The sequence below is a fragment of the Podarcis vaucheri genome (assembly GCF_965113315.1).
Source record: "Podarcis vaucheri genome assembly, chromosome: Z".
Classification (NCBI taxonomy): Eukaryota; Metazoa; Chordata; class Lepidosauria; order Squamata; family Lacertidae; genus Podarcis; species Podarcis vaucheri.
In genome coordinates this window covers 10107246-10119725 of record NC_138758.1, presented here as the reverse complement: position 1 = coordinate 10119725, position 12480 = coordinate 10107246, and the positions used below count along the sequence as shown (strand labels likewise).

Sequence of the window (12480 nt, the reverse complement as noted above, 5' to 3'; positions counted from 1 at the left end):
TGTAGGAAAATACAGGTATTCTGGGAGAGTACACATGCAGAACTGCAAAAAATGCTAAAGATCTCTTTCAATAAAAAACCAGAGGCCTACCTCCTGGGAATAACAGATTTGGATATTCCACAAAAGAGGAAGGGTATCTTTTTATATGTGACGGCGGCAGCAAGAGTTTTGATCGCAGCAAAATGGAAGAGTAATGAAATCCCCTCTATACAAGATTGGATCCAAAAGCTGACAGAATATGCCGAATTAGATGGCTTATCAGAAAAGATAAAGAATAAATCAAAACAGGAATTTGTTTCTAAATGGGAGGTTTTTAAAGAATATCTGAAAAATAAATATAGTAGTTTAAATTCTGTTGCAGCATTCGAAGAACTTCAGTAATAGTTGCTAGGTAGATAGAAGAAATTAGATTTATTGAGAATAAGTTTAATTATGAAAATGTGTATTGGCAATAAGTAATATGAATTTGAAATATGGAATAGACGGGAAGTTGGGTCTTTAGTGTTAAGACCAATAGATGTTTTATTGTTTGCCAAGAAAATTATGTGTCTATGGTTATTTTTGTAATTTGTGTGTAATTTTGTATTTGTGTTTCTTTGTGTGTGTTTTTGTTGTTGTATAAAGATTAAAAAAAAAAAGGAAGAGCCCGAGAGAGACGCCACTGAGAGGCCACTTGGGGGGTTGGGGAGGCCAGGGTGGACAGCGATAAAAGGGGTGCCCGCACTCCAACAGCACCGAAGAGGTTGAACTGCAAGGATGGCGCTGAGCGGAGTCAACCAGAGCCACATGCAGCCCGTTTGGGCTGAGATCCTGTCCCATTCTGCTGACATCGGTGTCCAGGCTGTGCCCAGGCTGTTCGCGGCCAGCCCCACCAACAACATCGCCAGCGCCATTCTGAGTGCCCTGCCCACCCAGAACCTGCTTGCAGACCCCGTCAATCTCAGGCTGCCGAACCAATACCTATGGACGTCAATGGTCCGGGTGTCAGCGTCTCCATCGACAGCCACTGCATCGGCATTGTGCTGACCTCCAAGTACTGCTAGGCCAGAGAAGCAGTCGGTGCCAGCGTGGTGTAGTGGTTAAGAGCGGTGGACTCATAACCTGGTGAACTGGGTTCGCGTCTCCGCTCCTCTGCATGCAGCTGCTGGGTGATCTTGGACCAGTCACACTTCTCTGAAGTCTCTCAGCCCCACTCACTTCACAGAGTGTTTGTTGTGGGAGAGGAAGGGAAAGGAGAATGTTAGCCACTTTGAGACTCCTGAAGGGGAGTGAAAAAGCGGGATATCAAATCCTAACTCATCTCTTCTTCTCCGCAGAGGTGCTGCCTGGACATGGCAGCCTCGACCACGTCCGTCCCCCAATAAACCTGCTTTTAACTCTCTCTGTCTCTCAAAAAAAAAAAAAAAAGTAATCAGGGCAACCATCACTGAGCTAAGCGCAAGTAACAAACTCTGAAAACTGATGAGAATGTAAGCAGAATGGGGTAGAAATAATCTGTCAATAGTACCGTAATATGCTAGAAATCCTGAATTGGCCTTTTTTGTTGACTTCTGTTCAGCGGTCAGCCGGCTTCCTCTGTTTTCATGAATGGGGGAAACTCTGGGCATTTCACCAAGTACAAAAGAGTAGACACCCAGTAAGAGTTCATAAAAGTACATTTTTATTTTTCTTTCAAAATACTATGTACAAATCTGTTAAAGCACATGGGAGACATGTTGATTCTTGGCCAATGGACCTTCACAACAGCGTGAGTATTCCCGGCTAGAATTCTTAAATGCCCCCATAAGACACTTCCTCACCCCCTCCCTGCCCATTTTACAAAATACTTTTATGAATAGGAACATTTATAAATGTATCTATCTTTGACATCATATAAAATAAACTAAATATTCAATTCTAAGGCTTTTGCTGCTTTTTAAAAATCTTTTCATTTCTGTCCTTTCTTGTGGTTTTTTTTTTTTTTTTTTACATAGTTAATATGCCACGATATAGACAATGTACGTTAGAAGAATCTGTATCTGTCAAACCAAACCTGGCCAGATCAACCAGCCGTTAGCTTATATATATTTATATCTATGTACAAAATGCATTTAAAAGTGCAAGGCTTCAGAAATGTGCCTGTGTTTTCTGAAGCCTGTAATTGCGTTAACAAATCCTCTTTATACATCAAAATGAGGCTATAGCCTTCTCACATTTGTATTTCGAGGCGCCATGGGAAACTCTTGAGCCAGAGTTGTAAATAAACACCAGCGAAGAGTCCATGGGCCCATTATATCTAATATGGAACTGTTAACCAGTAGAACTGTCCCCTTGGATTCTCCAGGCTAATTAACTCTATCCAATTCCAAATTCTTCTCTCCCATAACACAGAGGTAAACCATTGGATAGCATCAGTTTCTTAAAAAATATATCTGTTTTGGGATGGGGAGAAAGAAAACAAGCTTGAAGGTGGGTGGCAACTAAATCTAAAGTCCCCAATGCAGAGCTGACCTAGGCAATTGCCTAAGCAAGGCACTGCAGAAACACTGAAGGGGAGGTGCCGGATCATGGCCCCTCTCTCTCTTGTCAGGGGATGGGGAGAACTGGTTCAAACTTCACAATAAAATGGAACATGCATTTTGGCATAACGTTTCTTCCTCCCCTGAACAGTGCATGCGATGAATCAACACCAGGCAGCGACCTTCCCACCTCGTGCAACGTTTTATGAAGGAAGAAGTTCCTTACTAATAAAGTGCATGGTTTTACCTTTCCCCCAGTGTAAAACAATATCTCTTCCCCAGTGCACGTGGTTGCCATACTAAGGGCTTGATTTCTAAAGCACAGCCCATCACAAACTGTAGTCTCATATAGGTCTGTATAGCTGTGGGGAAATGGGCATAACTCAGGCTCAAAAAGAGGGGGGAAATCCAAATGCCCTGCAAGACTGTAAGATGATCCATGAATTATCCCTCCTTAGACATGCCAAACCATGTTGGTTCTGTTTGACTGGGGTGTTTTCCAAAACTAATTTTGTTCACCAACACGCCAGGTTTCCTCCACAAAATCCGTATTTAAAGTTTTGAGTGCAGATAGCTAAAATAAGACAGCCAAGCTCTCCCACTTACTGGGTTTGCATGAGGAGCTCCCTCTTGTCCCTCAAATTCCTTGCGAGAGAGACAAAGAGCCAGCTCCAGATGCCAGAGAGGGCATACAGCACTCTTCTCCACAGCCTCTGCTGAGTCTGTCACATAAAAAAACAATGGAAATGGGGAAGGATGTCACGTTGACAACTTGCTGCAAAAACTTAAGGTTGACCCCCCCAAGTGTTCTAAAGTGCATGAAGATAGGGGGATGGGAGGGGGAGAAAGGTAACATTGGTGTGTTTCTATGAAAGAGGCTGTGCACCCCCAACTATTGGCTGTGTTGACTAGGGATGATGGGAGCTAGAGTCAACAACCTCTGCAGGGTTTCCCAAAGGATTGCTATCCCTGTGCTCAAAGTGACAACTGAACAAAGGACCTAAGAGTGACAGAGCATGTTCCTTCACTTGCACCAAAAGTGTTGATACCACTACAATTGGGAGTGGATTCATCCTGCTGGGGGACTAGACGATTGCTGTGGCCTTGACATCACTGTTGATACAAGTAGACAGCAGAACTGGGTGTGCAGCTAATGTGCACCCCTCCCCCCTTAAAAGCGGTCCTACTGATGTCTCCTGTCTCAGCTGGATAGCTAAGTTGGTTAGAGCAGGGTGCTGATAATGCTAAGGCTGCAGGTTTGACCCAGCTGCAAATTCCTAGATGACCCTCAAGGTCGCTTCCACCTCTATGATTCAGTGATTCAAGCAGATGCCCACTGCCTTGTGCCTGGCACCAGAAACTTTCTCCCCTGCATAAGATGATTTCAGTAGCATTTTCTGAAGGAAGAGCTAGCACTACCAAAAGCCACTTACTTACAGGAGCAAAGTGACCCTGTTCCAGGTTAGAGAGGGGAGAGAACCCTCAACTTGAAATGGCAGTGGTGCCCATTTAGAACTAGACACAGCTTTACATAATGGGTGGCTAACCTTTGACTCCCAACTGCAACTCCCTTCATGCATGATCGTTGGCTGGGGCTAATGAGAGCTGGAATCAGACATCAGCTGGAGGGCCACTGTGTTCCAAACCATGGCCTAATAATGCCTTAGTTCCATTGCATCTGTAGTTGTAACAAATGAGCATCAGTGCTGAGCTCGTTGGCAGAGACCGGCACAACATTACAGCGCCCACATGTGAAACCCTTTTCAGACAGCTGCTGTTGTTTAATAATGCCTTCCTACGCCTTTTTTCCAAGAAATGGCAGACAAGCTGACATTGTTGGTGCTTAGTGTGTTTTCATTTGGGTTTCTTGCATTTGGTTAATACATTTATTATTTCAAAAAAATAAAAGCCACAAATCCGAACATTTGAAACAAGCTCTCTGTAAGCCTCAACATTTTGCTGGGGTGGCGGAGCAGCTATCAGTGAAATACAGACATGCCTAGAGTTGCTCCAGCTTTTCGCCCTGCAGTTACCAAGGGGATAAAGAAAACCATATTCTACATTCTTTGAAATGCTGTTTGTTTTCTAAACTGGCATTTTGGCCCAGGTGTCTACTGTGCCCTGGGCCTGCCAAGGACTAAATAGAGGAGCTGGTTCCAGATTTATTGTGTTTTCCGTTCTCACACATACACCTTGGTGGAGAAGAGAGGGCCAGTAAAAACTGGGAAGTACCAGCCAGAGGAAGGTCCGGCAACTGCTCTGCCTTTCCTTCCTTAGACTGACTGGGGGAAATGAACTGGAGAGAGATATAAGCTCTCCTTTATGTACCCACCCATCTTTTCCTAATGCAAAGCAATACATTGTGCATTACACTTGAAAGCAAGATGGTTCCAAGCTCCTCTTAAATGCCTTACATTCTCCTCTTAAAAGACACGGGACAAGCTGAGAAGGCCACTGCCCCCCAGTAGACTCTCTGCAGGTTTGGACTATGTATTGCAATTAAAGCAAGCAAAGTACACCTGTACACTTTCGAAGGGCCTGTGAAATTTTTGTAGAGAATTAACAATACAGTGGTACCTCAGGTTAAGAACTTAATTCGTTCCGGAGGTCTGTTCTTAACCTGAAGCACCACTTTAGCGAAGGGGGCCTCCCACTGCTGCTGTGCTGCCGCCATGCGATTTTTGTTCTCATCCTGAAGCGAAGTTCTTAACCCGAGGTACTATTTATGGCTTAGCGGAGTCTGTAACTTGAAGCATCTGTAACCTGAAGTGTCTGTAACCCGAGGTACCACTGTATAGTCGTACCTCATGTTACGTTTGCTTCATGTTACATTTTTTCAGGTTGCGACCCGTGGCAACCCGGAAGTACCGGAAAGGGTTACTTCTCGGTTTCGCCACTCGCACATGCGCATAAACTCTAAATTGTGCTTCATGCATGCGTACAAGTGCCAAATTGCACCATGCACCTGCGCAGATACGGCGCTTCAGGTTGCGGGTTTTTCATGTTGCGAACGAGCCTCCGGAACGGATCCTGTTCGCAACCAGAGGTACCACTATACTGGTAAGTAAAGGGGGAAAAGAAGACCCTTTGTACACAGTGATTGATCTCTAGTGCTGCCTGAGAATCTTCAGAATACAGAGCTACTATGCTTCAAACGATTGTACAGTGGTACCTCGCAAGATGAATGCCTCGCAAGACGAAAGGGTTTTTGTTTTTTTGAGTTGCTTCGCAAGACGATTTTCCCTATGGGCTTGCTTTGCAAGACGGAGACGTCTTGCAAGTTTGTTTCCTTTTTCTTAAAACCGTTAATACAGTTGCGACTTGACTTCGAGGAGCAACTCACAGCACGCGGTGTGGTAGCCTTTTTTGAGGTTTTTGAAGACTTTGGTGATTTTTGAAGCTTTTCCAAAACTTTTCCGAAACCGTGCTTCGCAAGACGAAAAAAACCGCAAGACGAAAAAACTCGCAGAACGAATTAATTTCGTCTTGCGAGGCACCACTGTAGCTTTGTTTTTCATTGAAGTTATGGCCCTGAACTTTTACTAAATGAATCTACTCTGATGTTGCAGGTAGAAAACCCTCTTTCTAACAGCCAGCAACAGGTGGATGTTGTTGTTGTTAACCAGATCCCCAAATGCAACCTCATTTCTTCTTTTCTTTAAAGAAGTTTTAGTGAAAGTTGCCTTCTGCACCCAGCATATAAAAAATGTACAAGTCGAGCACACTTACATTTGCAAAAACAAAACAAAACAAAAAATGCCCCTAACAATTAATTAAGTATTAATTTTCCTTTGGAAACACACAAAACAGTAGGGGACACTTTGGTATACACACCCACTGAAGAATATATTCTTTTTTTAAGAAAACGTTCATAAATATATAAACACACTTAAAGTGACCATTTAAAAAAATACAATTTATTGCTAACGCTACTGACTTGTAACATCGTAGGTATCCTTGTTTAGGTAGAAACTCCACTTTGCCAAATTCTACCTACTAAGTAGCAAAACCACAAAGTTTGCTTTTGTCTTTGGGCATCAGGATACCTCCCCCACAGAAAGGTTCACTGGATAGACACAGAGAGAAAGAAAGGGAAGGATCTCTTTCTTGTACCTCCTGAAAAATATATATATTTGGCTAAATGGGCAGTAGAAATAGGTAGGTTTATATATCTGGACTTTGCAACAAAATAGGAGAAACTCTTAGACATATCATGACTCTCATAACTCTTTAACAGTGAAAGGGGCTGGTGCAAAAAGAAGAAATTCAGGCAAGAGTGGTGTCATAAACAGCAGCAGCAGCATTACCCAATTATCCAAAGAAACTATGGGATTCACATATAGGGAAATGGTTGGGTAATGGGATAGAGTGCTGGCGAATATGTTCAGTAATCCAAACATGAACTACTACACAAAAATGAAATCTGTATATACACAAATACATCCACAAAAGAAAAAAAGTTATATGGTCGTGGGTTGATGCTTACAGTTCCATCTGTGTTCACAGTGATTCACAGTGAATTTCAGCAACGATTGTTTTAGAAAAAGGAAAAAATAAGACTTGGCTGCCTCCTGCACAGGTGTGTGGTTTTCTGCCGCATAACGCATCAGCGTGTAAACTTTACTATTTTTTTAAAAAAAAAAAACCAAAAAAAACCCTGCAGGCTAGAATTCCATCTACCATATTTATAAATATAACTAATATTCATATATATGGCTTTGCAGCACACAAAGGCGGCTGCTCTCCTGAAAAATAATCCTCTCCCCTTCACTTGGGCAAGTTAAGTTCATTTTTGTTTTAATTATTGCAGGTGAGCAATGAACCCTATCTGCCAGCGAACCTTTCCTGGCAGACAGAAGCATCCAAAAATGAATCAGCCTTGCCCCTGGGCTCCATTCACCCCCCCCCCAATCTCTAGCCAAAGGATGTACAGACGAGATGCTCTAGCTGCACACAGTTTAAGCGGTTAAGAAATGCCAAGCTTGGCTTTTGATCCCACTTTGCTGGAGTACTGTTGCTCCTGGGTGGTTCCTTTGTTTGTTTTCCTTCCAAGTAAGTGGAAGAAACTCCCAACCTACTCTCCACTCCAGCCAGGGCCCTTCCCCGGCTCTGGCATGTTCCTCACCTTCCAGGCGTACCAGGAAGGAAGGACCTTCATCTCCTCTGTGCTTTGCCCCTCCTCCACTCACTTCTGCTCAGCACAGCCGCTACCCCCAAGACTGCCGCCGCCACCACCAAGGCTTCAAGGCAGCTGCATTTCAGGCAGGTCTTGTAAACTGCAAGGCTGGCCTTGCAGGTGCTGGCTCTGTGGCTGCGGGTGGTGAAAATATCCCATGGTGGCATTCTGCGGCGGTACATGAGGTTGCTGGAACAGGCGCTGGTTCTGGCCCGGCTCAGCCGCACCTTGCATCTGCGGGATAACGCAACAGCCTTTAGCACTGGGAACGCCCAGCCCTCCCACATATGTACCCCTCCTCTTGTAATACTGGAAGACAGTGTCACCCAGTAAAGCCAAGCCTTGAGGACTAGCAAAAGGAAGCAATCTTTCACACAGTGCATAGTTAAAGCTATAGACCTTGCCTCCCACCTTGGCATTCCTATCAGTCATCACGCCTTCCACAATCTCTAGTAGCTTGTTACCTGAAGGTAGAGGTGATGCTGTTGAACTGGCTGCGGTTGCCACTGGTGGAGAGTGTTGGGAGGAGGGTGGCTCTGCTGCGGGGCGATGTTGGCGCGTGGAATCATCACAGAGGAGGTGAAGACGGGTGACGGAGCGGCGGCGCATGTGATTGGCTGCATCTGTATTGCAGCAGGCAGCCCTTGCTGCTCCGGAGCAAATCTGCAACACAGTTAGCAGGTAACAGATCAAAAAGCACAGCAGTGGTGGCTGACCGGTGCCCAGTCCAGATGTCCTGAACTAGATCTGGTGCTGATGGAGCCAGGAGCCTGGGAACATCTGGGTGCCCACTGGTTAACCACCCCCTGATGCAACATTTTCCAGCTCTCACTGCTGTGACAATCTGCTTGAAAGATGTGGCAATGCTCTCTGAACCCTCGGAAGCAGGGGTGATGGCAGGACAAGGGTTTAATGTGGCTAGCAAGCAAAGGCTCAGTGCACTTCCCCTTTTTTCCTTCCCCTTTTTTTGTAGTCACCAAACCACAGAATAAAATCAGCTGTAGCCATTCTAAAAATGCAGAATACTTTAGGCAAAGTCAGAAATGGGAGCTCTCCTGCATAATGTATGCTGCTGGCAGAACCCAGCTTTTCATGGCAGAGAGTTTAGGTTGCCTGGGTGCATAATCTTTTGTTCAGCATGCAGGGCACAGAGCCCAGGCTGCATTCATATCTTAACTACTATGGAAGTTGAAAATGGGAGTCTAGGATCAGCTTTGCCCATTTAGAGGTATTAGCCTGCCTTTTTGTGTTGTACTTCTGACAGGAAGGCAGCCCAGCCTATGCGTCCTCTACATGCTTCCCATGATATCCGCTCTTTGCTTTGGTTTTGTTCAAGAGTTGAACAGAGCAGAGCGATCTTGGGAGCTGGTGGAAGTAGCTATGAAGATGCTGTGCAGCCACATATCAGGGAATCCTAGTTTAAAAGCTTCCTGTGCCAGGCAGGGAAAAGGACTAGACAGCCTCTAATATGGAGGCTTCTTACCCTGAAATTGTTTGGTTTTAATTGTGGGAAGGCTTTTTTTGCCTGCTGTCTGCCAGTATTGATCTGTGAAGACTTATTGCTCCCATGCACCCCAGATGTTGCAGGCTGCACAGGCTGACCTAACAACGTGGCAATGAGCAGGTTCGATAGCCTCTTGCCAGCACGGTTTCAGAGCCGTTGCTTGCCTCTTCAGAGACCAGGGACCAAACACTGGTGGCTGGTGCACACTGGGACTGATAGGGAGGAAGACAGGAAGACCAACACCAGGTGGCACCAGAGCCAATTGATGGGCAGAGCCAACTCACTCTAATTTTGCCTGCATCCTCCTCCCTTGTAAGTTCTTCAAGGCTGCAGCACTGAGGCAGGGAAGGAGGGAGCTGGCAGCCAGAGTCACTCTACCAGACCAGTTGTAAGTAAGAAGGCAGGCAAATTGGGGCTAGCTCAGGACAGGCTGAAGTTGATGGGGCAGGGCCCCATTTGCCCTCCACTGGGACCAAACCAGCACTGAAGTGCTTCTTGTTGTTGTTTTGCATTACACCCTTCCTCCCCTGCTGAGGCTGAACAGGAGAATCCCTGCTAAAATAAAAAATAAAAAATGGTGCTAGGTAAAGGTAAAGGGACTCCTTACCATTAGGTCCAGTCGTGACCAACTCTGGGGTTGCGGCGCTCATCTCACTTTATTGGCCGAGGGAGCCGGCGTACAGCTTCCGGGTCATGTGGCCAGCAGGACTAAGCCGCTTCTGGCAAACCAGAGCAGCACACGGAAAGGCCGTTTACCTTCCCGCTGGAGCGGTACCTATTTATCTACTTGCATTTTGACGTGCTTTCGAACTGCTAGGTTGGCAGGAGCAGGGACTGAGCAACAGGAGCTCACCCCGTTGTGGGGATTAGAACCGCTGACCTTCTGATCAGCAAGTCCTAGGCTCTGTGGTTTAACCCACAGTGCCACCCAAAAAATGGTGCTGCATGGTGTCAAAAAGGGATTTCCTCCCAATGCAAATACCAGCTTCCAGGAGGGATTTTCATCTGGGCTTCTGCAGGGGCAGAAACGGTTGCCCCTTCCCCACAATCACACCTCACTGTTGATATTATATGCCTTGGGTGAGGGCAGGGAAACAGTGCAGGACGTACCTAACACATCACAATCTGGCTTGGAAAATTGGCTATTGGAAGGACCACTCATACAAATGAGGAGAAGTAAAGCAATGGAGCCTTCTCCATCCTGTGGCCCTCTAGATGTCAACTCCCATCAACACCACAGCCAAGGGAAGATGGGAGTTGTAGTCAAGCAACATGTGGAGAGCCACAGTAGGGGAAGGCTGCCAGAACGAACTGTGAAGGGAAGTGGAATCAGATCATCGCCAGGAGAGAGCAAAAACAATAATAATACCATCAGTAACGTCCCCTACTTGCACTTCTCAGCATACATATACCTGCATCCGTACCTTAGAGTCCGATCTTGGGTGTAATTGGACTGCTGTTGCCTTTCACCAATTTCAGCTGACATTGGAGTAGAGGCAGTGATAGGGTGCGCTTGAGAGAACACCATTGGGTTGTTGTACAGCGGCATCGCAATGCTCATCTGCATTGGCAAGCAGGCCTGCTGGACCGGCTTTCCTCTCATGGCCTGCTTTTGCTGCTGCTGCTGCTGCTGCTGCTGCTGCTGTTGTTGTTGTTGTTGTTGTTGCTGCTGCTGCTGCTGCTGCTGTACCTGATACATAAATGCACACACCCCTTTGTCAGAATGAGCACATTGTTTGTTTGGCATGTTCACATCCTTCTCTTCCGCTACACAGAGGGTTCAGAGTAGCTTGCAACCATGCAAATTGGTATACAAATAGGAAAACCATTCTCCTGAGTGTTGTGCCTGATGCAGCCAAAATACCATCTCCAATGCAGGGGCGCACCCAGGCTCCCTTGCACCCTTGGCAAGGAATAGTATTGACTGTCCATCCCCACCCCCCAATCCCTTGGATCCCTGGCAAGGAGCTGTATTGGTATGCCTCCCACGCCAATCATGGATCAGAAACTCAAAAAGTTTCACACACTGCCAGTGACTTCCTCCATGGCCCAGAGTAGTAGAGGAAAGACCCAGGGAGGGTGTGGGTGGATGAGCAGGCTCCCAGCCACTCTGAGCCACACACCAGGCCTGTGCCATTGGCAGGGGCTAGCCTGGCCAACTCCCAGCACAAGGTATTGACAGATTTGGGGGAATACCAAAGTTTATAAAAGTACAAAGAGCAAAAGAGCAAAAACCAACAGCCCAGTGAGGACTGTGCATGCAAGGTGTACACAGAATGCTGATTGACAGTTGGGGGCATGGAACAGGGAAATGGAATTATTATTATTATTATTATTATTATTATTATTATTATTATTTTATTTGTACCCAAGGAAGGCATGTTTTCCTGCATGGAACACTGAACAGCTGCACTTTCACACTGCAACATTACCTGTGCCTAGAACCCCCTGGAATCTTACAGAGCTCAGAAATTGGGGTGGCATGCAACAATATAATAATCATTACAAAAACCAACTTGCAGAAGTAAGTCTCAATGGGGCTTACTTCCACATATGTGGATATAGAATAGCGGCCTTAAGGCTGCATCAAGTCTGGATCCAACTACACAATCCTAACCACGCCTACTCAAAAAATAGATTCAGGTAGGTAGCCGTGTTGGTCTGATGTAGTCGAAATAAAAAAATTTGTCCAGTAGCACCTTATAGACAACTAAGTTTGTTCTGGTATAAGAAGTGTGCATGAACACAAAAACTTATACCAGAACAGTTGGTCTATAAGGTGCTACTGGACAATTATTATTTTTTACTCAAAAAATAATTCCTATCAAACTCAATGGGGCTTAAGAAGGGTTTGGATTGCACCCTAAATTGGCTCATTGACTTAATTGTGAACTAAGTTCAACTATCAGCTTCTAAACCCTGTAATCAGCTAGAATCAAAAGCACCATCAAATACAGCAATCAATATAATATCCAGAACTGCCTAATTACAAAGGCTGCTAGAATAAAAACACTTTAAACTTTTTATCTAAGAGACAGGAACAAGGATCGCCACAATGGGGGTGGATTCCAGAGCTGCAGTATCGCCCCTGAGAAGACCCTGCAAGTCTTGTGAAGACCCTGCAAAGTCAGGGTAGTAGGTGTATAAGGGAGCAGGCAGTAATCAGGGACTCAGCTATATTAGTAAAAAAAATCAGTGTTTTGAATGTGTTATGAACATGCAAAACCAGATGGTGTTGGAGAGCAAGACAGATAAATAAAATTCTAAGCAGTTTCCCATAGCGTTTTTTTCTGTTATTATAA

The 12480-nt window shown here is 45.4% G+C and overlaps 1 protein-coding gene and 1 long non-coding RNA gene across 11 annotated transcripts in view; both read right to left on the bottom strand.

Moving 5' to 3' along the window:
• Positions 1-1637: 1637 nt before the first annotated feature.
• LOC309523494 lies at positions 1638-5045 on the bottom strand. Its single transcript, XR_014215409.1, has 2 exons — positions 3295-5045; positions 1638-3167 (listed from the first exon to the last, which is right to left on the bottom strand). It is a non-coding gene; the product is annotated as an uncharacterized lncRNA (long non-coding RNA).
• Positions 5046-6393: 1348 nt separating this feature from the next.
• Positions 6394-12480, bottom strand: part of PASD1 (PAS domain containing repressor 1) — a 98744-nt gene continuing 92657 nt past the window's right edge. For 3 of the 10 annotated variants that reach the window (XM_082207224.1, XM_082207223.1, XM_082207225.1), the window contains exons 18-20: positions 10603-10868; positions 8139-8337; positions 6394-7908 (exon numbers count right to left, since the gene is read on the bottom strand). In XM_082207224.1, coding sequence (XP_082063350.1) covers positions 7741-7908; positions 8139-8337; positions 10603-10868 — 633 coding nt within the window. In that variant the 3' untranslated portion in view covers positions 6394-7740. The remainder of the gene's footprint in view (positions 7909-8138; positions 8338-10602; positions 10869-12480) is intronic. The other 7 variants (XM_082207230.1, XM_082207231.1, XM_082207226.1 and 4 more) reach the window with 6 other exon arrangements.